The 27,028-nt window shown below is 56.6% G+C and overlaps 1 protein-coding gene across 8 annotated transcripts in view; it reads left to right on the top strand.

The window, feature by feature from the left end:
- The window catches only part of SMARCD3 (SWI/SNF related, matrix associated, actin dependent regulator of chromatin, subfamily d, member 3), a 74,715-nt gene that overhangs the window by 14,004 nt on the left and 33,683 nt on the right, over positions 1–27,028 (top strand). The window contains exons 1-2 of one of the 8 annotated variants that reach the window (XM_053260575.1): positions 19,130–19,796; positions 20,344–20,429. The exons of 1 other annotated variant lie outside the window; for it this stretch is intronic. In XM_053260575.1, the coding sequence (XP_053116550.1) occupies positions 19,145–19,796; positions 20,344–20,429 (738 nt within the window). In that variant the 5' untranslated portion in view covers positions 19,130–19,144. Of the gene's footprint in view, positions 1–521; positions 879–19,129; positions 19,797–19,894; positions 20,178–20,343; positions 20,430–21,812; positions 21,997–22,052; positions 22,401–27,028 lie in introns of those variants that run through there. 6 more of the 8 variants (XM_053260581.1, XM_053260579.1, XM_053260580.1 and 3 more) reach the window with 6 other exon arrangements.

Consider the following 27,028-nt stretch of genomic DNA (forward strand, 5'->3'; position numbering starts at 1 on the left):
GGCGGGGGTGCAGGAAGCCCCCAGGTCGGTGGATCTTTCCCACCTGGCTGCTTCTTTCACAGACACTCCCCCCCCCAGCAGGGCTTTGGGGCCACCGGGAGGAGGAGCAGCCCGGACTGGAGATTCGGGCTGTTGCTTCTCGGCCCCCCCCTCGCCCCTCCCCGCAGGGGTGTAGCTGTAACTGAGCAGGTGGGCTCAGAGCAGCTCCAGGCCTCCCCCTCCCCGCTCGCCCCGCTCAGGTGCCCTCCACACACACACAGGCACGAGACACCCCGCCGCCGGGGGCAGCAGGCGTCTCCCGGGGGCGCCCCCGGTAAGCCAGAGTGACCCCGCCCCCGCCGGATGGCGCGCAGCCCCTGGCAGTCTTTGGCAGAACAGGCCCCGACCCCAGAGCGCTTCTTGGCAGCCCTGCCCGGCCGGCTCAGGCTCGGGCTGCATCTCCCCAGCAACGGGAAAGGCATTATCCTGTTCCCATGGAAACTCGGGCAGAAGCATTTGGGAAGGGAAGGAGGCAGGCAGGCAGGCAAGGAAGGAAGAAGGAAGGAAGGAGCGGGCGGGCGCTTCTCGGCAGCCCCAGCTCGGCAGCCGAGCCCTTTGTCTGCGGGGCCGGGGGGGCTGCCGGGGAGGGCCGCCTCCGGCTCCTGGGGAGGCGACTCCCGCACGCGCCCCGCTCCCGCCCAGAGCTCCTGCTTCAGCCCTGAGCCCAGGCAGGCACCACCCGAGGAGGAGGAGGAGGAGTGGCTGGCGCAGCCTGCGCGGAAGGCGAGCAAGCGGCGGGCAGGCAGGCGGGCAGGCAGGCACTACCGCCGCTGGCCTGAGACCAGGGAGGCACCCGAGAGCCGGGGAGCAGCAGCAGCAGCAGCAGCAGCAGCAGGAGGGTAAGCGGGGCGGGCGCCTCCGGGCAGGTCTTCCTGGGGGGCAGGGAAGGCGCCCCGCTGATGGGCATCTGGGGCGGGGGCGGGGCCTGCAGCTCCCACAGAGTTGGTGGGTGGCAAAGGGGCTGTTGGGAGGAGCCCAGCAGAGGCATGGGAGGCCCCCCTGCCCGTGGGCGGGCGGGGGCTGCAGAAGGAAGCTGGGAGGGAGAAGCCTGGCCGTGTGGTGGGGGCTGCTCCTCTGGCCCCAGCTCCTTTGCGGTGCTGCTAGAGGGAAACCTGCCCAGCCCCTTGCAGGTGTTTCTTCCACATTCTGCTGGACTTGTTGCTGTGTAGCTAGACAAACCCAGAAGCTCCTCTGCTCAGGAAATGACTTGGTGGCCTCTTTCGGACGGTGGGCTAGTGAGGCCAGTGTGCTGGAGGAGGAGGAGGAGCAGGAGAAATGGCCCTTCCAGAAGGCCTCCCTCCCCAAGGGCCTCCCTCCCCAAGCCTCCACCACCCGGAAACTAGCCGACTCTTGGTAGGGGCTGTTTTATGAAGGAAGGGCTGCCCCACAGTGTCTGGAAGTCTGGGGCTTGTGTGGCCCATCTCCAAGCTGGGTTGAGCCCCTCGCTTGGGCGGGTTCTCTCGAATCCCTTCTGGGCCTCAGAACTCCGCTTCTAGATCAAAGCCCTGCATAGCTCCCGGCCCAAGAGCAGAGGGGGCAGAACTGGCCCCTCTTCTGGGGTGTGTGTGTGTGTGCTCTGAGGACCTGGCCTAGCCACCCCCAGGACTGCCACCCAGCAGCAGGCCCAGCTCCTGTGAAGCTGCAAGGACCACCACCCATGGCTATTCCAGCCCCTTTCCTCTCCTCCTGGGAGGCAAGCTGCACGCCTAGGCAGTGGCCATCCACCTTCCATGCAGGGGAAGGAGGCCCTTGGTGTGCTATCCAGTGTTTGTGAGGGGGGAGCGGGGGATTTCTCCAGGCCTTTTCTTGCTTCTCCCAGGGTTCACCGCGCTGGCTTTCAGATATTTCCAGTGTTGGCGGCAGTGCCAAGAGCCTGCCACCCGCCCAAGACCCATATTATGCATCTCGCCACCATATTTAAGAATGAAAGAAGTTTTGGTTGAAGTTGGGCTGAGATGCTGAGCAGTGGGTGTCCTGCTGTGTTAAAGGAGGCTTTTCTCCTGTGGATTCTCCACCACGTCTGGCGTTCCTGTTGCCCCCGGGAGGGAGGCCACAGTCTGAGCTGGCAGGTTTTTTGGGACTGTGCAGCACAGCCTTGTTGCTTCTTGTGGATGGCTGCACTGAACTGGCCCTGTGGGTGAGGATTTTTGTGAGGATGTTGATCTTTTGATTTCCCACTGGAGTCCTTTCCCCCATGAAGCAGCTCATGGGCTGCTTTTGGTTCCAGATCCACGTTGAATGGTTACATCTGACCTTTTAAAAAACCTGGAAATCATCAGCAGGGCAGCATGAGTCCTTTTAGGATGGCCACAGCTGGACACGACCGGTGGTCCAGTGCAGGGAGGTGCAGTGCTCTGTGTGTGTGTGTGTGGGGGGTCCCCATGGCCTTCTTCCTGGTTTGTGACTCATTGTGGCTGCACAGTGAGCAGAGGATTCATTCCCAGCAGTGCTTGAGTCTTCATCCAGCCGCACTTCAGCCGATTTACTATTTGGATTGAAAGGGGGGAACTCCCGGGGAGAATGGGGAGCCCTACCCCCCCCCCCTTATTGAGAACCCAGTTCTCAGCCACGGCCCCTCTCAAGTCTTATGTCCTTTACTTGGCCAGCCCAAGAGCAAACAAGTTCCTTCCAAGTGGCCGGCCTTTCTCATGCAAAAGCACACTGCCTCTTGCTTAGGACCAACCCCATGCTGGAATCCCCCGGGGAATCACTGCCCCTCCCACCCACTGATCCATCCAGCAACCAGCCCTGCTCTTGGGGTTGCCTCTGCTGACCCCAAATGTGAAAGAGGAGCAGTTGTCCCAGGCAGCCTAGCCAGGAGAGGCCAGTGTTCCAGGTGGGCATGGCCGGGGAAGTCCTCGCCAGTGCCCTGGGCGGGGGGGCACCTGCATCTCCTGGGCAAAAGGAGGGAGGTGGCAGCTGGAGGAGGCAGAATGTCGGCCTGTCCTCTACCCCCTTCTCGGACACCCTTCGGGGCTTAGCACCTGCTTACTGTCCTGTGCTCTCTTCTCAGCTGGCCCCTCTTTCCGTCCCTGGTCTCAGAGAGCTCCATAGCACTAGGGCCCGGGGAAGGGCTTCCTCTGTGGCTGCCCCTTCACTCTGGAATTCTCTCTCCCCCCCGCAATTCGGTCTGCCTCCTCCCTTTCAGCCTTCAGAACCTTACTGAAGCCATTTCTTTTCTGCCAGGCAGGGGTGTAACTATAATCGGGCCAGGGGAGGCAGTTGTCAGGGGGCCCTCTGCCTTGGGGGGCCCTCGAAGGCTAGTCACATGATGGACTCCCCCAGCCGCGCACCCGCCCGGGCTTCCTTCAGTTGAGTGTGAAGACCTGGAGCGACCAGAACAGCATCTCTTTCTCTAGTACCATTCAGTGACTGGCATCGTCCACAGTTTACAAAACCTTTGAAAAAATAATTTAGGATGATGTTCTATTGTGGCACATAGTGTGTGTGTGTGTGTGTGTGTGTGTGTAAAAAATAAAATTTATTTACTTCATGAGCTGAGCTTCAGTGAGAGGGGGGCCCATTTTAAAATCTTGTCTCTGGGCCCACTCCAACCTTGCTATGCCCCTGCTTGCTGCCAGGCGTTTGCTCTTTAAATTGTTAAAAAAAAATAAAAATCTCGGATGCTGTTCTTGTTTGTACACTGCCCTGAGTCTGTGGATTGGGTGGTATATTAAAGCTTCAAATAAATACATAAATAAACAACCCCTTCCTGGGAGGGATTCATGCAGAAACTCAGCTAGGAGACCTGGAGGAGGAGTTGAGCTTGGCTCGCCCCCCCACCCGCCCCCCCCCACCCCGCAGTGGAGAGATGCTGGAGGCGCAGCTTAGGGCCTCAGCTGGAGTGTTCCATCCATCCATCCCTAGACTCCTTTGCGCTGCAAGAAGTCTGTGCTGGGGGTTTCTGAGGAATTAAGTCAGGAAGTGATTTGACCTGTTCGGGGATGGAGCACTGCAGGGCTCCGCAGATGTGTTGTGTGGATGGAGGCCGCTCTCTCCTTCCTCCTGCTGCCCTGTGCAGCCTGTGGCGCCTTTTGGGGTGACGTTTCATCATGGTGCGAAAAGAAGCATTTAGCTGATCGTTGCGCAGTGCACTCGAAGGTCCACCGTGTGCTTGACCTGCGGAATAATTTAAAGCACCTGCTACAGGAAGGCCAGCCACAAGTTGCAGGGAGGGTCTCCTCACCACACACACTGATTCAGACCAGAAGGAGAGCTGGTCTTGTGGGAGCAAGCATGACTTGTCCCCTTAGCTAAGCAGGGTCCACCCTGGTTGGATGGGAGACTTACATGTGTTAGCACTGGAAGATAGTCCCTTTAAGGTAGGGCTGCAACTTCAGCCCTCCTGCAGATATTGGCCTACAATTCCCATAACCCCTGGCTATTGGCCACTGTGGCTGGGGATTATGAGAATTGTAGTTCAAAGACAGCTGAGGGGCCTAAGTTGAGCAGCCCTGCTTTAGGAGATGGAGCTGCTCTGGGAAGAGCAGAAGGTTCCAGATCTCCAAGACAGGGCTGAGAGGAGAGATTCCTGCCTCCAGCCTTGGAGGAGCCGCTGCCAGTCTGTGCAGACAATACTGAACTAGATAGACCAATGCTCTGACTCAGCCTATGGCAGCTCCCTATGTTCCTAGGAGCCAGTGGGGCTGCTCCAGATAAGCAGCATAGAATAGTTAAACTCCTTAGACTTGGAAGGAAGGAAGGAAGGAAGGAAGGTCCGTCAGTCCAGCCTGGGAGGAAGCAGAGCAATACCTCTGGCTTGAGCCCTGCTGGTCAGCCCCAGCAGCACCACAAGCCCCAAAGAGAGAAGCCCACTCCTCACAGCCCTCTCAGGCCATCGCCCAACACTGGGGTTGCAGGTGAGGCCCAAGGATACTCGGAAGGCATCCCAGCTGGAGTAGATCAGCTGTTGTGTTGTGCACGTGTGCGTGTGTGTACTTTGTAAAAAGGGGGAAAAACCAGACACAGGATGACGGCCTAAGAAGAATGAGGAAGAAGCAAGGCTGCAGTGGGGCAAAGAGAGCCAGAAGGCAAGTGCTGGGAAGGCAGCCCTTCTGAGCAGTGTGGGCTGGGCTCCAGTCTTGAATGTGCCCTGCACTAAGCCAGAAGGGAGGGCTTCCAGCCAAGAGAAGAGTTGGGGTCCACCGTAAAGGTGTTGCCAAAGCATGGGCAAGGGAAGGCAGTGGGACGCTGGCGTGGCTGTCACACCAAGTATGCCCATAACTAGCAAAGGGGACCGCCAGGGTTCCCGGGCAGGGGCAAGGGGCAAGAGGCTAACATTCCCCAAGGCCACATTGGCGACTGGCCCAGACTGAAGTCCTCTCTAGAGTTCCAGCTGAGGCTCTCTCAGGCGGTCATGCACAGGGGTGGTCCCGTGGCAAGCCCATGCAGAGAGCGACCCAAGGATTCTGGCTTTCAAGAATGTCCAGGCTGATCCAATGCAAGTATCGCCGTTCCCATGCAAGGCATGCTCAAGGCTAATGATTTCAGTTCACTAGCAATGCTGGGCTCTGAAGTGCCGCTTGGGGCTGAGCACCCTGTGATGCAGCTTAGAAGAGGAAAGGTTGGAGTACCGATCAGGTACTTCGTCATACGCATTTAGGGCAGGGGCATAGCAAGGTTGACATGGGCCCTGGGACCAGAAGTGAAGGTGGACTCCTGGGACCCCTTCCTTTTCCTTATCCCAGCCCTGCAAACAGCTATCTGGGCATGGAGTGGGGGACCCAAACATAGTTGGCATGCCCTTTCCCTCACTCCGATGCAGACATCACAAGCTCACCAGGAGCCAGCAGCGTGCCACTGAATCAGGGAGGCCAAATGAGGACGTAAGAACAACCCCACTGGATCAGGCCCAAGGAAGTCCATCTAGTCCAGCACCCTGCCTTTTTCAGCCGCCGCTGTGCAGCAGGGATGTGGCAACAGGAGGTGGCCGGCAGGGTGCGGACAGAGGCGGCGGCGGTGGCGGCGGCAAGAGCTCCTTCCCTGAGCCCGCCTGCCGCCCAAATAACAGGTTGGGCTATTTTCGGCCCATTTATTTTTATTTTTTACATTCAGGGACTCTCTAAAGGGCTCAGGGAAGGGGTTCTTGCCACTGCCTCTGTCTCCCCCTCCTCGGTCCACACCCTGCCAGCCGCCCCCTGTCTCTGCTACCATCCCTGCCACTCAGCAGAGGCTGAAAAAAGTTTTTTTTTTTTAAGGTTTAACTTGCCCCCGACCCCCCTCCTGCAGGCAGTGGCAGGGTAGGCACAGGGCAGTGGTGGGGCTCTGGGGAGACCCCCCAGAACATTTGGAGGCTCCCTGGAGCCCATGGACCAGATCCCCAAGGTCCATGGCAAAGTGTGCCTCTGAATACAAGGCCTGAAAGGGAATGTGCTACTGGGGACGTGCTGTCACCCTCCAGATCAAAACGCTGACAGTGACTGGGAATTGCAGGAGGAAATCAGGGAGGCACCAAGGAGAGGCAGGGCTGTAATCATGGGTGACTTCAGTTACCCACAGACCACTTCAAGTGGCAGCGGGGAAATGCTTGACTAACAAGCAGAAGGTTGCCGGTTCCAACCCCTGCTGGTACTATATGGGGCAGCAGCGATATAGGAAGATGCTGAAGGCATCATCTCATACTGCGCGGGAGAAGGCAATGGCAAACCCCTCCTGTATTCTACCAAAGAAAACTACAGGGTTCTGTGGGCGCCAGGAGTTGGAATCACCTCAACGGCACACTTTACTTACTCAATTACCCACACATAGACTGGGTAAATTCACAGTCAGGTAATTACAAAGAGGTCAGATTTCTAGATACGCTGAATGACTGTGCCCTAGAAGAGTTGGTCTTGGAACCATCCAGAGAGACGGCGACCTTGGACTTAATCTGGAGTGGTACCAGGATATGGTGGTTGTCAACTGTCCCTCATTATGCAAGATGTCCCTCATTTCAGGGATGAAATGTTGGTCTCTAGAGAGACAGCATTTGTCCCTCATTTATTCAACAGCATATAATTCAATTCCATACATGTCAATGAGACTCAGGCTCTTGATTAGCACTGCATACACCTCCCAGCCCCACTCCAGCCCCCACAAACTTGTGCCCCTCATTCTGGCAATGAAATGTTGGCAACCCTATACCAGGACCTGGATGTGTGATGTCAGTGTGGTGGAGTCTTTAGGGACCAGTGACCACAGTGTGATCCAATTCAGCAGACATGCGGGAAGAGAATCACCACACAGACACTTTGAATTTCAGAAGAGGAAACTTCTCCAAAATGAGGAGTGTGGTGAAAAGAAAGCTGAAAGGGAAAATCAGGAGAGTCGCTTCGCTCCAGAATGCATGGAGTTTACTCAAAGCCACAATACTAGAAGCCCAGTTAGACTGTATACCCAAAAGGAGAAAAGGTACAAATACGACAAATATTTATATAGTGCTTTTCAACAAAAGTTTCCAAAGTGGTTTAAATAGAAATAAATACATAAATAAATTATCAAATAAAATGGGAAAATGGCTCCCTGTCCCCAAACGGCTCACAATCTAAAAAGGAAACATAAGATAGACACCAGCAACAGCTGTGCCGGGGATAGGGATGTGCATGTAACCGGTGGGGGGCGGCTTGAGGGTGGAGGGGGGATACCTTTAAGGACTGGGGAGGGTGCACCCCCCTACACCGCATTTCCCTGCTGGCGCTGCAGTGTCAAAGGTACTTCCCTGCCACCCCGTTGCCTCCTCGGACCAGAAGTTATCGGAAGTACCTGGCACATGTCGGGGGTCTGTGTGTGCACATCGTGCTTGCTTGTGCGCAGATGCATGTGCCTGATGAGCACATGTGCACTGGATACTTCTGGTCATTTCCGTTTGAGCAGGCAATGGGGCTGCAGGGAGGTACGCTGGTCCCCCACCCCGCTGGACCCTTTTACACTGCAGCACTGGCGGGGGGAATGCAGCGGGGGTGGGTAGTAAGTGCACCCTCCCCAGTTCTTAAAAGTGTCCTCCGCCTTCGAACCGGTCGAGCTGCCAGTCTTTCAGACCTGTTTGGAGGCCTGTAAAAGGACCTCCAAACAGGTTCATGCACATCCCTCGCTCCCCCTGCTCAATAAAGAGAATTGCCACTAAAAAGGTGCCTCTTTGCTCAGTTAGCAGGGCCCACCAAGTCTGAGAGGATGCCAGTGTGACTAACAAGCAAAAGTCAAGGAAGCTATCAAAGGGAAGAAGAAATTGGAAGGCCTGCCCAAATGAAGATATTCCTCGCAGGGGATGGAGCCACTTTGGGAAGAGCAGAAGGTTCCCAGTTCCCTCCCTGGCAGCATCTCCAAGATAGAGGGGCTGAGAGAGATTCCTGCCTCCAACCTTGAAGGAGCTGCTGCCAGTCTGGTCTGACTCAGTCTGGTCAGACCCAATGGTCTGACTGAATATATAGCAGCTCCCTATGCTCCTATTAAGAGATGGCAGAAGAAATGCAAGGAGACAATAAGGGAGGCAAAAAGAGAGTTGGGAGAACATTTAGCTAAAAGCACCAAGGGGAATAACAAAAACTTCTTTAAATACATCAGAAACAGGAAACCTGCTAGGGAGGTGGCTGGACCGTTAGATCATGAGGAAGTGAGAGGGATTATTAAGGATGATATGGAGACTGCAGAGCAGCTAAATGAGTTTTTGCATCTATCTTCACAGAAGAGGCTACAGAGCATATACCTATCCCGGAACTGAACTTCTCAGGAACAGAGGCTAAAGAACTGAGTCAGATTGAGGTGATGCGAGACAACATTCTAAACTGTCTGGAAAAATTATAAATCAGCAAATCACCAGAGCCTGATGGCATCCACCCAAGAGTCCATTAGGAACTCAAATGTGGGGTAGCTGACCTCCTTTCAAAAATATATAACCAATCTCTGCAATCAGGCTCTGGAATGGAAAGTAGCCAATATAACACCAATTTTCAAAACGGGATCCAGGGGAGATCCTGGAAATTAAAGGCTGGTTAGCTTAACTTCTGTTGCAGGGAAATTGATGGAAAGCGTTCTCAAGGATAAAGTTGTTAAGCATATAGAAAAACAGTCCCCGCTGAAGAAGCACCAGCATGGCTTCTGCAAAAAGAAATCTTGCCTCACTAACCTTTTGGAGTTCTTTGAGAGTGTCAACAGGTGTGTGGATAAAGGTGGTCCAGTTGACATAGTATACCTGGACGTACAAAAAGCTTTTGACAAGGTTCCTCATCAAAGACTCTTGAGAAAAAAAGCAGTCATGCGATAAAGGGACAAGTAGGAGAGGAGAGCTGGTCTTGTGGTAGCAAGCATGACTTGTCCCCATAGCTAAGCAGGGTCTGCCCTGGTTGCATCTGAATGGGAGACTTGATGTGTGAGCACTGCAAGATATTCCCTTCAGGGGATGAAGCAGCTACTCTGGGAAGAGCAGAAGTTTCCATGTTCCCTCCCTGGCAGCATCTCCAAGATAGGGCTGAGAGAGATTCCTGCCTGCCACCTTGGAGAAGCCGCTGCCAGTCTGTGAAGACAATACTGAGCTAGATAGACCAGTGGTCTGACTCAGTATATGGCAGTTTCCTATGTTCCTATGTTCCAAGTACATGTGTGGATTGGTAACTGGTTGATGGACAGGAAACAGGGTAGGTATAAACGGAGTGTTTTCACAATGGAGGGAAGTAAGTAGTGGGGTTCCCCCAGGGAGTGGTACTGGGACTGGTGCTCTTTAACTTGTTCATAAATGATTTAGATGTTGGGGTAAGAATCGAAGTGGCCAAATTTGCAGTTGACATCAAATATTTAGGGTAGTGAAATCCTAAAGAGACTGCAAGGAGCTCAAAAAGGATCTCTCCAAACTGGGGGAGTGGGCAACAAAAAGGCAAATGTTGTTCAGTGTTGGCAAATGTAAAGTGATGCATATTGGGGCAAAAACCCTCAACTTCACGTATGTGCTGATGGGGTCTGAGTTCTCAGTGACTGACCAGGATTGGGAACTTGGGGTCATGGTGGACAGCATATTGAAAGTGTCGACTCAATGTGCAGCAGCTGTGAAAAAGGCCAACTACGTGCTTGGAATCATTAGGAAGGGGTTTGGAAATAAAAATACTAATATTATTATGCCCTTATATAAAACTATGGTGTGGCCACATTTGCAGACCTGTGTACAGTTCTGGTCACCATATCTTAAGAAGGGCATTGTAGAAACTGGAAAAGGTGCAGAAGAGGGCAACCAAGATGATCAGGGGCCTAGAGCACCTTCCTTATGAGGCAAGGCTACAACACCTGGGGCTTTTTAATTTAGAAAAAGACGACTGCGGGGAGACATGATAGAGGTCTGTAAAATCATGCATGGTGTGGAGAAAGTGGATAGAGAGAAACTTTTCTCCCTCTGACATCACACTAGAAGCCCATGAAATTGATTGCCGGGAAATCTAGGACCAACAAACGGAAGTACTTTTTCACACAACGCCTAATCAACTTGTGGAATTCTCTGCCACGAGATGTGGTGACAGCCAACAACCCGGATGCCTGTAAGAGGGGTTTGGATGACTTCATGGAGGAGAGGTCCATCAAGGGCTACTAATTGGAGGGCTAAAGGCCACCTCCGGCCTCAAAGGCAGGATGCCTCTGAGTACCAGTTGCAGGGGAATAACAGCAGGAGAGAGGGCATGTCCTCAACTCCTGCCTGTGGCTTCCAGCAACATCTGGTGGGCCACTGTGCGAAACAGGATGCTGGACTAGATGGGCCTTGGGCCTGATCCAGCAGGGCTGTTCTTATGTGGTCTAGGCCCCTGGTCATCTTGGTTGCCCTCTTCTGCACCTTTTCCAGTTCTACAATGTCCTTCTTAAGATATGGGGACAAGACTTGAACATAGTATTTATTTTTATTTGTTTACATTCATATCCCGCTCTTCCTCCAAGGAGCCCAGAGCAGTGTACTACATACTTGAGTTTCTCTTGCACAACAACCCTGTGAAGTAGGTTAGGCTGAGAGAGAAGTGACTGGCCCAGAGTCACCCAGCTAGTTTCATGGCTGAATGGGGATTTTAACTCGGGTCTCCCCGGTCTTAGTCCAGCACTCTAACCACTACACCACGCTGGCTCTTAACTCCAAATGCAGCTGCACCATAGTTTTGTATAAGGGCATTAGGATATTAACAGTCTTATTTTCAAACCCCTTCCTAATGATTCCAAGCATGGAGTTGGCCTTTTTCACAGCTGCCGCACATTGAGTCGACACTTTCAACAAGCTGTTCACCACAATCCCAAGATCCCTTTCCTGGTCAGTCACCGACAGCTCAGGCCCCATCAGCATATATTTGAAGCTGGGATTTTTTTTTTTTTGCCCCAATATGCATCACTTTACACTTGCTAACACTGAACCATATCTCTAATTTTGTTGCCCACTCCCTTCCAGTTGCAGGGAAGCAACAGCAGGAGAGAGGGCATGCTCTCAGCTCCTGCCTGTTGGCTTCCCAGAGGCATCTGGTGGGCCATTGGGTGAAACAGGATGCTGGGCCAGCTAGACCTTGGGTCTGATCAGAAGGGCTGTTCTTATGTTCTTAATTTTAATCCTTTTGCTGTGTCAGTAACTCTGGCTTCATTAAGAATGCACTGGATTCAGTGAAAGTGCATTGCCTTTTGCTAGGCAGCTTTCACACTGGTCCAGTCTTTACAAAGCACTGCTGCTTGATCCAAGCAGAAGCCAATTCCTGCTGGGCACCAAAAGTGCCTCCCTGTGCTCTGTAGACAGCCAGTTTCCCAAAGAGGGGTGGAGAGAGGCTGTCTGGTGACAGGGATGCAACAGAGGAACCATGTTCCTCTGTTGGATGATGTTTGCACCAGCAAACCACTGGTGCGCCCCCCACCCCCACCCCCCAGTAACAGGCTCCTAGAGGGAATTGCTGGATCTGAACCAATTCCAATGCATTTCAGTGGCCCTTGGAAAAGAGACCTCTTTTGAGCCGCCCCCCCCCCCGAGGCCTGCATGTCAGGGTGCAGAGGCATCAGCAATCCTGACGCCTCTCTATGGCCCTTCAGAAGGGCTTGCTGGGACCTCATGGCAGCAGGGAGGGAGGCTGCCAGGCAGCCCCAGGCAGCAGTTTGGATGGTGCCGGGGAGGAGGCGGGCCCCATCCTGGCCAGGGCGCTTGTGCCCCTGGCTGGAACCCTCAGCGGGATGAAAGCACCGACTGCAGATGCTTTGGAGTGGCACAGAAAGCGGGGTGAAGGCCACCACGCCCAGTCTGAAGCGAGGAGGTGCAAAGCCATGCGGGGAGCCGGAACCTGTGCCAAAGAGGTGGCCGAGTGAGCACCTGCCTGGGAGTCTCTCCTTCTGGAGACGGAGGGAGCAAGCCAAGCCCCCCCCTTCTCCCACAGCAGGCCTGGCTGCTGGCTGCAGGGCACATGGGCCCTCCCTTGTGGGGGGAGGCGGCAGCGGATCTTAGGGGCCTGCATGGCCAGCACCGCAGGGCAGATCTGGCCCTGCTGCTGCTGCAGCACAGAGCTCATGGCAACACCCACAGCGGCTCCCACGACCCACACCATCCCTGGCAGCCCCATCCTCACTACACCCCAGCCACACGTGCCCCTTGCTGATGATACCCCCGCTGCCCAGGGCAGAGCGGGTGGCAGGGCCCAGTTAATTCCCATGGAGGCTAAGAGAGCGGGGCCCAGGCGGTCACCGTGCTTGCCATGCCCCCCAGTGGCAGGGCATGGAGAGCCGCAGGTCGGACTCTGGCGACAGAGGATGCGATGAGGCTGCCACCGAGCCCTCCCCACACACACGGCTCACGCCGGAGCGGCCAGGGAAAGCCACGGGCACCTTCCCGCCTCCCAGAAAGAAATGGCCTGGTGCTGCTCAGAAGGCTTTTGCGTGAAGAGCCCAGAAGTGAGAGAGGGCCTAGCAGGGTTGGAGTGGCCCCCTCCGTGCCTTTGTCTTGTGGGGGCGGGGCGGGGGGGGGGGCAAAGCAAGCTGCCACTCAGCTCTCAGGCCCCCCCTTGCTCAATTGTAGTGACTACAGTCCTGGGTGATCCCTCCCCCCCACCCTCCCGCAGCTGACTCCCGCCAGGGTGCCAAGGCTGCCGCTACCCACAGACCACAGTGGCCTGCAGCAGCCCTGCCTCCAACCCCTTTGCACGGGCGTCTGTGTCAGGAGTGTTGGGAATTCTCTGTGGGGAGAGAATCCCTTTCTCATTACAGCAGAGTGCGCAGAGGCACAACACAGCGGACATTTAGTTAGGCAGGCGTGTGTGCTGAGAGTCAAGTAACTTGGAGCCAGTTCATAGTTTCAAATCAAAATATGGAGTATTTATTAGAGAACTCCATTCTATATAGGAAAGTGAGGAGTTAGGATCTCTAATCTATCTAGCTAGCTGGATGCAGATGGATTCTGCATCTTCCCTGCACACATGGTGCAGGGAGAGAGGCTTGCCATGTTGCAAGGTAGAAGGGCAGGTAGGGAAGAGAGAGAGAAAAGGAAGTTAGTCCCTGAGATTAGCAATCTACATTTCAAAGGGATAGCATCAGAGCAGTGGAGAAGTGATGACCAATGTCTTGACTCTCTAGCCCTCTGACTTACTAGTCTGTCCTCCACAGTCTGAGGCAAAGAGACAGCGCAAAGTCCTTTAACTTTCAACACCGCCTCTCGATGTCTCGTGACTCAGCTCACAAGATTCATTTTCTCTCTCAGCTTTTCAAAGCAGGGTCTTGGTAATGGCTCAGTGAGTATGTCTGCAAGCATTTCATTTGTCGGGCAGTAGATCAGCTTGATTAGTCCATCTTTCTGCAGACTTCTCACTACATGGTACTTCACATCAATATGTCTGGTACTCCTCTTTACATCTTCTTGTTTGGAGAGTTGAATGCAGCTTTGGTTGTCTTCATACACTGGTATGGGCTGTGGTACCTCTGTACCTAGGTCCTTCAGTAGTTGACACAGCCATTGTATCTCGTGACAGCCCCGTGCAGCTGATACATATTCTGCTTCAGTGGTTGATGATGCTCCTATGTCTTGCTTTCTGCTTGACCAGCTTATGGCTCCATCACCATAGAAAACTATGTGACCGCTGGTGGATTTCCTTTCGGTTAGGTCTCCATCCCAGTCTGCATCTACGTATGCTTCTAGTTTTGCTTGACTGTTAGCTGGTAGCTGGACCCTAACCCTAACCCTCTTCATTGCATTCCAGTCCTTGACTGTTGGTGATGCAGTCTTTCTGCAAAGTAAGCCAACTGCTGTACTAATATCTGGCCTAGTGAGTGTACTAATGTATAAAAGCTTACCCAATGCTTCACGATATCTATGGTTGTCAGATAGTGGCTCAGTTTGATCTTCTTGCTTTATGTAGTTCATTTCCATTGGAGTTGGTGTAGGATTCGCATTTTCCAGTCTGAGAAAGTTTATCAAGTCTTTAATTTTCTGTTCTTGGTTGATGAGGAAACTTCCATCTTTCTCTCTTTGTACTTGAATGCCCAAGTAGTGTGCAATGTTGCCAAGTCGCTTGACTTCCACTTCTCTGTTCAGATGATGCATTATTTCCTTGCTGTCATCTGGATTTTCATAGGCAAGAATCAAATCATCAACATACACCAAAATGTAAGTCCATTTGCCATCTTTGCATTTCCTGTATAGACAAGGATCCGCGTTGCTTCTTTTGAAGTTTGCTTGAAGCAGCATATCATTCAGTTTTATGTTCCATGCTCTGGCAGCCTTTTTTAAACCGTAAATGCTCTTTTGCAGTTTGCATACATAGTCCTCTTTGCTTTTCTCTAAGAAACCTGGTGGTTGTTGCATGTAAATGTCCTCTTCTAGTTCGCCATGCAAGAATGCAGTTTTCACATCTAGGTGTTCAACATGCATTCCTTTCCTAGCAGCAATACTTAACAGAGTCCTTACTGGGGTATGTTTAACCACTGGTGCAAAGGTTTCGTCATAATCTTCTCCATATTTCTGTGAATATCCTTTTGCTACTAATCTGGCTTTGTAGCGCTGAATCTCACCATCAGCATGATGTTTGAGTTTGAAAACCCATTTGCAGCCTATAACTTTCCTTCCTTGAGGTAACTTAGTAAGAGTCCAGGTTTTGTTTTTCTGTAGAGCCTCAAGCTCTTCAATTGCAGCTTATTTCCACTTCTGGGCTTCTGGTTGTGGTAGCCGGGATATTTCCTCCCATGATGAAGGTTCTGGTTGTTCCGCCGTTCTTGCGAGGTAGGACAGTCTCGGAGCTGGAACACCTCTGTTTGAGTGCGTTGATTGCCTCACCTCACCCTCTGTGGTCTCTCCCATTATCTCAGGTGCGTCGGGTGGATCGCTGGGGGTCTCTATGTGGAGTGTGGTTGGATCTGGATCTGCTGTCTCCTCCTCCGCAATTCCTCTGAGATCAGGAAGCATAATCCAGTCATAAGGGTGCTTGGTCTGGTTGCTTGCTTCGGTGTAGGCCCCCTCTGAAGACGTAGCTCTTTCATATTCTCATCAAAATACACCGCTTTGCTTATGGTTATCTTGTTGGTGTCAGGATCCAGAATTCTGTAGCCTTTGGATTGTGCTGAGTAGCCTACAAAAATCCCTTTTGTGGCCCTAGCCCCTAACTTAGTCCTTTTTTCCTTTGGGATGTATGAGTAAGCCGTGCTTCCAAAGACACGAAGATGCGTCATGGACGGCTTATGACCATGCCAAAGTTCATATGGTGTTGTTCCTATAGGCTTTGTGTGCATTCTGTTTTGTATGTATGTAGCAGTCATGATGCCTTCTCCCCAGAATTTCTGTGGGAGGTGTGTGTGTCAGCAAGCATGCATCTTACCATATCCAGTAGACTTCTGTTCTTTGACACTTCATTCTGTGATGCGTTGGAAGCTACCGTGGTTTGATGCACGATTCCATGTTCTCTCAGGAACTGCTGTGTGGCGGTGGACATATATTCTCCTCCATTGTCTGTGTGCAGGATCTTTGGCTTCCAGCCAAATTTGTTGCTTGCCATCGCTACATATTCTTGTAATTTCTTGAGCATCTGTGATTTCTCCTTTAGTAGAAATTTAGGTGGGCAGAGTGCACAGAGGCACAACACAGCGGATTTAGTCAGGCATGCGTGTTTGCTGAGAGTAAAGTAACTTGGAGCCAATTCATAGTTTCAAATCAATATATAAGGCATTTATTAAGGAACTCCATTCTAGATAGGAAAGTGAGGAGTTGGGATCTCTAATCTATCTATCTAGCTGGATGCAGATGGATTCTGCATCCTCTCTGCACATATGGTGCAGGGAGAGGGGCTTGCCATGTTGCAAGGTAGAGGGGCAGATAGGGAAGAGAGAGAGAGAGGAAGAGGAAGTTGATCCCTAAGAGTAGCAATCTACATATCCAAAGGGATAGTGTCAGAGCAGTGGAGAAGGGGTGACCAATGTCTTGACCCTCTAGCCCTCTGACTTACTAGTCTGTCCTCCACTGTCTGAGACAAAGAGACAGCGCAAAGTCCTTTAACTTCCAACAAGGAGAACAAACCATTTTGCAAGGGAGAAGGCAGGCAGCCCGAGGAGGAAGAGGAGGAAGGAAGCTCCTCCACTGGCTTGGCCGTTAGGACCCACTAGCACTTCAGCCTCTCCATGGAAAGAAGCCGGCGGAGGCCACGGAGAATGGGAGGAGGTGTCAGGCTGGGCCCCCCTCCTCTTTTGAGAGGCCACGATGGCCTCTACACTCGGCAGAGATCCTGCCAGCAAAGGTAATGTGGCTGGGAAAGGAAAGGGAAAGGAGGATTCGAACTCGGGCATCCTGCTCACAGCCATGGGAGCAGGGCAGAGCAGAGCATTCAGTGTGTGGCGGCAAGTCTGCACACTTCCTGAGGCTGGCTCAGCTCCATCCAGGGAACCAAAGGGGCCCAGCCCAGGGGGGCGGGCAGTGTCGGACTGCAGCCCAGGGGGACAGCACAGGCTCAGCACCCAAGTGGGCCCCATCCTGATTGCTGGCCATGGACTCCCAGAGGAAAACCTGAGTGTCTTGGGCCAGTCAGGCCAGCTGTCCCCACGCTGGCCTGCCCCAGATGCCTGCCCCCCCTGCCCCCCCTCCCCCCCTCAATGGGCAGGTGTCTTAATCCATCCCTGCTCCACCGCACCCCTCCACCCCCGCAAGTTGCTTGGCTTACTATCACCTGTGTGGGGAGTCCGGAGGACGTGGCTTTCAGTGGGCAGGTGTGATGGTGGGGAACCCCCCCCACAGGGTGGATTTGATTTAAATCAAACTGATTTAAATCACGATTTAAATCACGATTTAAATCACTAGCAGGGTGGATAAAAATCAAAAAAATCTGATTTAAATAAAAAAATCCGATTTAAATTTTAAAAATTGGATTTTTTTATTTAAATCAGATTTTTTTGATTTAAATTGGATTTTTTTAATTTTTATCCACCCTGCTAGTGATTTAAATCGTGATTTAAATCGTGATTTAAATCAGTTTGATTTAAATCAAATCCACCCTGCCCCCCCCGCCTCTTCTCATTGGGTCCCCCATCAGGATGAGCCCTGGAGTGACGAGGGCCCTCTAGCTCAGCCTTCCCTGCACTGACTGGCAGCTGCTCTCCCAGGCTGCAGGCAGGAGTCTCTCCCCACCCAACCTGGAGATGCTGCCGGGAGGGAACCTGGGGCCCTCTGCATGCAACCCGGGGGGGGGGGGGGGGTCCTACAGTGGAGCGGTGGTGGCCCCATCCCAGTCATAGAAGCACCAGCGGCTGCAGGTCCTGTGGAGCACTCTTTGGGATGGAGGGGATTCTGGCCGCAGCAGCAGCATCGTGGACTTGGGGCTGATGCCCACTTGGTGGCTTCTGGGGAGCTCTGGAGCCCCTGAAAGCTGCACTGCAGACAGGAGGGACAGAGGAGCCGCTTTCCTCCTCCTCCTCCTCCTCCTCCTCCTCCTCGCCGGGGTGGTGGGGGCTCAGCGGCCGCCCTGGTGCTGCCAGCTTCCTTCTTCCTGCCCTTGGGGAGGCCCCAGGAGGCACCCTGAGAAGGAAGGGGGGGGGGCTTCTTCCTGCTGGCTGCGGCTGTGGGCCATGCGGGTGCTCCAGGGAGCTGCACGGGGCACCCACCCACTTGCCCCTCTCCGCATGTGTGTGTGTGGGGGGGCGGCTGGGCCTGAAAGCAGGGAGCAAGCTGTGGAGGAAGGCGGCTCTGGGCACGGGCAGGCAGGTGCTCCTAGGAACATAGGAAGCTGCCATATACTGAGTCAGACCTTTCGTCCATCCAGCTCAGCACTGTCTACCCAGACTGGCAGCAGCTTCTCCAAGGTTGCGGGCAGGAGTCTCTCTCCCAGCCCTATCCTGTTGGAGATGCTGCCAGGGAGGGAACTGGGAACCTTCAGCTGTTCCCAGAGCGGCTCCATCCCCTGAGGGGGGGAATCTCTTCCAGTGCTGCTCACACTTCTAGTCTCCCTTTCATATGCAACCAGGGCGGACCCTGCTTAGCTAAGGGGCCAAGTCCTGCTTGCAACCACCAGACCAGCTCTCCTCTCCTGTGCCGGGGTGCCAGCCAAGCCCTCCCCTCGGCCAGGGCCCTCCCACGCCTAGGCCTCTGAGCTCACCAGCTGGCCATGGCATGGGGTGCGAGTCCTGCCTGCCTGCAGCCGTGCCATCCATTCCGCTGGAAGTCCCTTGATTGTGATCCTGTGAGAGAGAATGGGTCAGAAGCACTAGTGGGGTAGGGGTGGGGGGGCTGCTTGGTATCCCTTGGGGGCCTGTTGGCCATGCAGATTTATGCTGAGGGTCCTCTTCGCGGCAGACTCTGCTTCACCTCTTGAGTAAGGAGAAGGTCCCCATATGGGGGGGGGGAGAGAGATGAGACCCCTGTGGCGGCGATGGCGGGTTAGAGAGTTCTCTGCACCTTTGGATGGAGGAGGGGCCCAGCGAGGTAGGGGAGGGTGGAACAGAAAGGAGGCTTCTGTTCTGTGGGAGCCAGCGTGGCTGTCAGGGGCTCTCAGAGCCCAGGAACCAACCTCTGGACCTCCCTAGGAAGTGTGGGGTTGTGTGCAAAACACCCTCACCCCAGCCCCCCATCACTGCCCCCCCTTCTCTGCACACGGGAGGGGCGCCTGGCCTTCCCTGCATCTGGAGAGGTGTGAGTCACCTTCTCCTCGGAGGCTGGGCTGCTGCCTGCCACGGCGTGATGAACTGGGGCTCCCCCATTCCGGCCAGCGTTGACCTGATGCCAGCACAGGGGGGCAAGGAGCCCGGAGGGAGCGGAGGGGTCCCGCTCTGCCCCCTGGTCCTGGCGCAGACGGGTCTGCAGGCTCCGGACTGCGCTGGCAGTGGCCGCCCTCCACCCCCCGCGAAGGAGGAATCCGGCCCACAGGGGGCACTTGGGGATCGGGCCCCCTTGTCCAAAGAGCAAATGGAAGGAAGGAAGAGCCGAGGGATGCTGCAGATGAAGGCGGGGCGGGGGCGGGAGAAGCCCTCGCGGGACCACCTCGGGGAAGCTCCGACCCAGGGGGAGACGGTCAGCCCGGCCCGGCTCCCGCCCGGGGCAGGAAGACGGCTGGGGCAGGCAGCAGCAGCAGCAGCAGCAACACCCACCCCCCAGGGCCTCGGCTTTGGGCCCCAGCGGGAGACCCCCGCTTTGAAGGCTGCTGCTGCCCCCGTAGAAACGGCTTCGGACGCCCGCCGGATACTGCCGAACCCTGACCGGGCGGACGTCGAAGTCCCACGTTCGGAGGGCGGCTTCAGACGTGGTGCTTACGCGGCGAGAGCAGACGGGGGAGGTACTCATGCTGCCGGTGTGTCACGTCGGAAGAGGCAGCTCGCTGGCGCATCTCCGCCCCGTGAGTGCCCACTCGTCTCTCCGAGGGGCGGGGGCGGGGGCCGAGGCCCGCTGAACGCGGCTTGGACTTGGGGGGGGTCATTAAACGGCTCTCTTGGCCCTCCCAGCTGTTCTGAATGGGATGAGCGCCTCATCCCGAGGAACGGAGAAAGGCCGAGGCAGAAAGACCCCCGCCGCAGCGAACTCCTGGGGGGGGGGGAATAGCGGGCGAGCACAGGAGCTGGAGCTGCGAGCCCTGCACACGCCCGGCGCGCAGGGGCTTTTCCTGCGGCTTGCTGCTAGGACAGGGATGGGGGCGCTCTGACGCTCGCCCAGCCGGCGGGGCCTTTCCGAGGTGGGGGACAGAGGAGGGGGAGCGTTCCTCGCCATGAGGAGAAGCGGGGTAAGGGCGAGCTACCCCTAGGGGAGTGCAGTGCGGCCAGCCAGCCAGGCAGGAGCAGAAAAGAGAGCTACCGGGCGGGGCGGGGTGGGGGGCTTGACGGGCAGGGCTGAGACGCAAGGCACTGCGCCGGCTCGGAAGGAGTTAACACCCGCCCCTTTCCCCTCAGTCCGCTCGGCTGACCTTCACCGGGAGAGAAAAGAGGCAGCGCTGCGCATGCGCCACAGGCGCCCCCTCCCCGCCGGGAGGAGCCCGGTAACAGGGGGAAGGAGGGGTCGCTCGGTGGGGCACCCCAGGGGGAGGGAGCAGGCGGCGGCCCCGGCTCCCGCTGGCCTCTCGCCCCATGATCCGTCCCCGCCCCCTGCCCCGTTCGGTCTCATTGGTAGCTGCCGCGGGGCTTGCTGGATGGCGGGATGGGGGAAGAGAAGGGGGATTCCGGCTTCGCAGCCTCAGCACCTTCCTCGCCTTCAGGGGGCCGTCTTGGCGCCCCTGCGAGGGCCAGTGAGAAGTAGGCTGGAAGCGGGGCTCTCTTCCGCGCTAGCCTCGGCCAGTAGAGGCCGAAGCCGGAGCGAGGTGCCCCTTCTCTCCCCCACACGTGTGAACACGCTGCTGCTCCTCCATCCCCACACCCCCTGCTGCCGCCCCCCCCCCAGAAGTCCCCAGTCCGCGTCCACCCGATGCAGACGGGGCGGTGTCGGGCCGAGAGGGCGCCTCTTCTGGGTACCACGCCCCGCCTGTTACCTGGCAACGCTGTCTCTGTTGCCTGGGGGATGCGCACCGGGAGATGCCAAGCAGGACGCGGCGAGCTAGCAGCGTCTCGGGGCGGCGCTTGCTTGCCCCCCCCCCCACCCCCGGCCGCGCTCCTCCTTGCTCCGTTCGCGGTGGCGAGGAGGGAGCCACCCCTGGCTAGCTCTACGCCGGGATCCCGGGAATCTATGGAGGAGAAAGCGGGGGCGTCGTCTCTCCGGCTGGGGGAGGAGGGGTCGGGCCTTCCTTGCGCCGGGCTCCGGGTCCTTCTCTCGCAGTATCCCCCGCCCCCATCTCGTTTGGGTGGGGAAGTGGTGGGGAGCACTCGCTTCGCTGGGCGGCCGGGAGGGTCCCGGCGGGGGAAGCAGCGAGGGGAGGGGCGCGGCAGAGGGTTGTGTCACTGTGTGACCGGAGCCGGGCGGAGAGACAGAGCGCCCGGCTAGGCGCGGCAGGCAGGCAGGGCAGGCCCCGGGCTGCGCGGAAAGGCGGCGGTGGCGGCGGCGGCTGCTGCTGCCGCCGCGGACAGCGAGCGGCGCTGGGCCTGGGCGGCCGGACTTCGCCCCAGCAGCACTGCCCGCGGAGCTTGAAGAGAGGCCGCTTGCCTGTCTCGCTGCTGCGGGGCTGGCTGGCTGGCGGGCGGGCGGGCGGGCTTCTGCTGCTGCTGCCGCCTCCTGGGCCGCGCCGAGCCAAAGGCGGTCAGTTGCCTCGCGGCTTTTCCGCGCAGGAATTCGGCCGCTGCCGTGGGCCGTCGCGGGAGCCTTGCAGGGGCCCCCTCCCCTCTCGGCCGGCGGCGCTATTAGAAGTGTGAGAGCCCAGCAGGGCCAGGAGGAGCCCGGAGTTGGAGAGAAAAGGCGGGGGGGGGGGTGGAAGGAGGGAGGGAGGGAGGGAGGGAAGGAAGGAAGGAAGAGGCAGCCGCGCCGCGAGCGGGAGAGCAAAGAAAGGGAGCGAGCGGAGGGGAGGCGGAGCGGCGCCCAGCCGAGCAGCGCGGAGCCCGCCGATGGCCGCGGAGGAAGTCACTGGAGGGGCGCGAAAGGCGACCAAGAGCAAACTTTTTGAGTTTCTGGTCCATGGGGTGGTGAGTGAGCGGCGAGCCGGCGGGCGGGCGGGCGGGCGGGCAAGTTCGTCCTCCGCTGCCTTGCTGGGGCCGGGACAGGGCGAAAGCGGGGAGAGCCGGCCTGGAGGGGAGGCGGGCGGGCAGGCAGCCGGAGCCCGGGGGGACACTGCGCTCTCTCCCAGCCCACCGCAGCACGTGCGTCCGGCGACGGCCTTGAGCCTCGAAGCCGCTGCGCCGTTGCAGCCGCGAAGCGAGCCCCGTGGCGGCGAGAGGGGGGAGGAGGAGAGCAGCCCATTCGCGAGCACCCCTTGCTAGTTCGCCCGCCCCCCGAGCAGGTGGCCCGCGGCGGGCTCTCGCCTCCTCCCCGTGCCAGCGCCTGGGCAGCCCTCTCCGGTGTCGCCGCCGCCGCCGCCCCCGGCTGCTCCGTGAGTCCCAGGGAGGAATCCCCGCCATGGCTTTTCGGGCCAAGGGCTTTCGGGCCCCACCTGTGGGCAGCTGGGCGGGCCGGCGGGGATGGCCGGGCGGGGAGGGACTGAGGCTTCTCCGGGCCGGGATGCCACCCGCCTGCCTGGGCGCAGTCGGCAAGCTGGCAAGAACTCACTGGGTGGGAAGAGGAAGGTCTGCGGGGAGGCCGCCTTCCAGCCCCCTCCCCCCCCAGTGGATTTTGGGGAGTCTGGCTTGCTTTTGCCGAATGTGGCCACCTGTTTTTTGTGCGCGTGTGGGGGGGGGGCGCCTGTGGAGGTCCTGAGCTCCCTTCTGCCAGCTCCAGTCTGTTACAAAAGCTGGGAGCAGTGGGGTGGTAGTAGGTCCTACTCCCACACCCAGGGGGGCACCGGAGTGGCTGTTGTTCTGTGGGGATGGTGTGGGTGCATGTGGGAAGGATGCAAACATCTCTGAGGAAGAAGCAGCCTGCAGAGAGCAGAGCTGGGGGTGTGGGGGGGTGTTTCTGTCGGTGGGATCTTGGCCTCCGGCTGTGGCTGGCCGGCCTGTGAGTGCCACTTCCCAGCACTGGTTGCTTTTGAGGCCCAGGACAGGCTTGACACATCCCAGCGCCAGGGAGGGGTGGCTCTAGAAACGTAGCTGTGGTGCCTAGACTAGGAGAATTCGCTGTCGAGTGGTTTCATAAAGGCTTCACTCATGCCAGGCAGCCCTCTGTCTGCCCTAAGTTCTGCTACTGGCCAAGGGACTACGGAGGAGCCCATTGCGCCTCCCACTCCACGGTGCCCACCAGGAGGTCCAATTCCTTTGTCAAGTAGCCATTGCCTGGCCCCTACCTTTTGGGACTGGCTCCTAGATCCGGATTTAAAAGGCCCAGGGAAGATGAGGGAGGTCTTGGCTCTCTGGATCCCAACGGCTCTCTGTGAAGCTCCTGGAACTCCTCCAGAACAGAAAGTGGCTCTCCAGAGTTGGGGGCGGGGGGGGGGCATGGTCATGGGTTGCAGTCTGGCCTGCATCTGGCAGAGTCCCGTAGGCTGCGCTTGCATCCCGTACTTGGGGCCGGCAGCACTTGGTGTGATCCTTCCAGCAGCACCGGCCACGGCCCCTGTGGAGGTCAGTGGCATCCCCTTCTTGCCGGTGAAACAAGGTTAGGTCTTGCCGGGGAGGAGGCCCCCTGCTGAGTTCATGGCAAAGGCGAGATTCAAGCCACAGAAGTCCTGCGGCACAGTTCTGTCTCTTAACCACTAGGTCACACCAGCTTTCTACTCCTGTTTCTAAGAATAGAGAGACACCTAAATGGAATTGGAATGTGTTGCTAACCCAACAGACCTCCTGTCCCTGGATGGACAGACTCCTCCTGGGCTCGGCTGGGACTGTTTAGCACCCCAGGGAAAACGCTGAAATGGCTCCCTGTGTGTGTGTGTATCCCCCCCCCCCCCGCACACACACTGGTCCCATCCTACCCTCAGCCTCCACTCCTGCATTCCTGCTGCGAGGTCAGGACCGGCTTCTCTGTGGGCCTTCCCCGGTCCTGACGGGCCCCTGTCTGCGGCCTCGCCCCAGGTCCCAGGGCTCCAGGCATGCCCCCCCCACCCCCCGTAGCCTGGCCTTCCTGGCCCTCCAGTGACTCCAGGCTGGCCTCCCTTCCCTTGCAGCACAAAGGAGGCAGTTCTGGGCAGGCTCCACCCCTTGCTTGAGGCGGCCATTTCTGAAGGGCGGGAGAGCGCGGCCCTGCTGGATGGGTCAGGGTTAGTTGCGCTTTCCTAAGACGTTTCCGTCCTAGTTGGAAATGTCCCCTTCAGGGCTTGGTGGGAGTGTGGTCCTTTGTGCCTACATGTGTAGAAAAACACCTTCCTCCTCGTGCTGCTTAATGCGCACTGTGTCACGTGGGTGGCTGCTAATCTGGGGCGTGTGCACTTCATGCCAGGAAGCCAAGGTTTGGTCCTGAGGATAATGGTGCAAGTTGGTTGATCGTTCATAGGCGGCGGCTGCTGCTGCTGTAGCCTCATAATTCCACTCCCAAGATCTAAGTTTTCAACACTCTTGAATGTTCTGGCAAAGTGCTGAGGCTTCAGTTGGTTTCTGGAGGGCAGAAGAGCAGCCGGGGGGGAGGAGTGGGGTCCCCAGGGAGAGGAAGCAGCGGAATGGTGATGAGGGCGAGGGAGCCCTCTGAGGCCTGGACTCTCAAAGTATTCTGGGTTGCCACCCCATGCTGCCCACACACTTTCTTCATGAGGACTAGGGTCTTGACTTAAAACAAATGAAACTGAGTATCTTGGGTTTCCAAATGCCAAGTCCACAGGCCAGATTCCATATTTGCACATAAATCTATGTAAAAGAAACAGCTGCAGTTGCATTCATTGTGGTAGCAGCTGAGCTGAACTCCCTGGAAGGGGCTGTTGGTCATTTAGGACTTCAGCCGAACCTTCACTCTCATCCGTTCTTTCCAAGCATCACGTAGCAGCCATCAAGAAGGATGGGAAAGTGTGAGCCGTAATGTAGACAGTGATTTAGTCTTGGGCATCTTGCTTAGCTTAAGTCCGGACCTGAAATACGGCGTGTGCTTGTGAGGACTCTGGGTGGAAAATGACACGAGCGAGCCGAAGAGAGACCCAGGAGGATCGAAGTGGCCCAGAGTGGGAGAAAAGGCAGAGCGAGGGGAACCGAGCAGGCTGGGGGTGACGGCACAGCCAAGAGCCTGCAGCTCCCCCTTCCTGGGCTCCTCCTGGGCTGGTGTGGGGCTCCTGGATCTGGCCGGGCCTCCCCTGGAGACTTCTTGCTGGACTAGATGGACCCACTTGAGTCTGGGCCATCAAGGCAGTGTGGGTTGGGGTTTTGGGGGGCAATTTCTATTTAAGTTTTAAAAATATGTACAATAAATACACACAAGGAAATGCAGAAGAAACAGACAAAGAAACAGAGTGAAAAACTGGATGAAACGAGAATGTCCCATAACCCAGGCTCAGGGACGCGTGTTCTAAGATATAACTGAAGTACGCCTGGAAGCAGAATGCAGCACAGGATAAGAGCCGTCAGAAAACAAACCCTGCCCCGCACCCCACCCCGGCTTCCTAGAGGCACTTCCAGAGTCCCGTTCAGAAATTTGGACCCGTCCACCACTTCATGAAAGACCTTTTGGTTTGAGTCTCCCAATCAATTTGTGGATGCAGTAATTTTGTATAGTTAAGAAATGCCAACCAACTTCCAACAAAGAAGCAGCAATAATCATTCAACATTGGGACCCCCTTAATTTGTGAGGGGGTTCTGCTCATTATGAGTATTTCCCACATGGTCAAACCCTGGACGGGTGGAATTCCAGCCCACTTCCCCTCTTTTTAGATTGTGAACTTTTTAGGGACAGGGAACTACCTTATTCTTTTTCTATATAAACTGCTTTGAGAACTTTTGTTGAAAAGCAGTATAACGTGTCCTCCAAACTCCAGAGCTAGGTGGCATCTGGAGAACAAAGCACCCCCTCCTACCTGTCCAACAAAGAACTACAAAGACCCACAATTGCCACTCAAAAAAGAAATAGAAATGGCCCGGGAAAGGCCAAGTGGTCCTCAGACCATCTGAGCGGCTGAGAATGGCATCTTGGCTGGATTTGAAACCAACCCTGAACTGACCGTGGTCCCTCCTTCAGACAGTTCTGCTGGGAAGCGGGAAATGCAAACACCGCGGACCTCTGGCCAAGCCCAGGAAGCCGGCCGTCTCAAAACCAAGAGGTTGGGGTTGGTGGCCGCTGGGGTGAGAGGCTTGGAAGGCTCCTGCAGGGCCAGCCAAGGTCCCCAGGAAGCCCACATGCAGCCGGGCGGGGAGGCAGCAACCCTTTCCTGGGCCACGGACCAGCCTCTTGCCCTAACGTGGTTTGTGGCACCTGACCTGGCTCTTGGGCAGATGGGATTCGCCAGGAGCAGAGTCTCTTCCTCCTTGTTCAAGTGGGGAGGAAGGCAGTCTTTCCAGGGGTCAAGGCATATCCCCTGGCCCACTTGGTGCAAAGAGGGGCGTGTGGCTGGGTGGGTTCCTGGGGGCTGCCAGCTCTGGCTTGTGCAGCCCTGGAGGGGCCTGGCTGCTGCCTTTGGCCCCAGAGTTCCCATCTCAAAGCCCTGGCAGGAGAGAGAGCTCCCCCCCCCGCCCAAGTCTCCTTCCGCTCGCCCCATCACGGAGGTCTATGGCAAGCCGTCTGTGTCCAGGTGTGTCCGCCTGCTTGCTGACTGAGCCATCTCTGCCCCGGAAGGAGAGCAGCCCACTTTTGCCACGGTCTGACATGTTCCCGTCCGCCTGTTTTTGTCCGAAGTGTGCAAAACAGCATTGCGCTGCTGCTAGTTGTGTGTGTCCATGGACAAGAGGGGCCCTGGGGCTTGCTGGGCTGAGGGAGCCTCCCCTCATCTCCGGGGCTGGGCTGGCACCTGCTGCTGTGGCCACTCGAGGGAAGGACTTGGCCAGCTGCCGCCTGTGCTGTGCTCCCTCCTCAGGGGACCCGGGAGAGAGGCAAAGGCACCTCCATGGCCCTCTTCTGGCTGCCATGCGGGACTCGGTGTGGGTCTGCCGTGAAGGTCTGGAGGCTTCCTCCTTGTGAGCCCTCCTTCCTCCTCCCTGGCCTCACGCTCCTCCC

This window comes from Hemicordylus capensis, chromosome 6, assembly GCF_027244095.1.
Source record: "Hemicordylus capensis ecotype Gifberg chromosome 6, rHemCap1.1.pri, whole genome shotgun sequence".
Lineage (NCBI taxonomy): Eukaryota > Metazoa > Chordata > Lepidosauria > Squamata > Cordylidae > Hemicordylus > Hemicordylus capensis.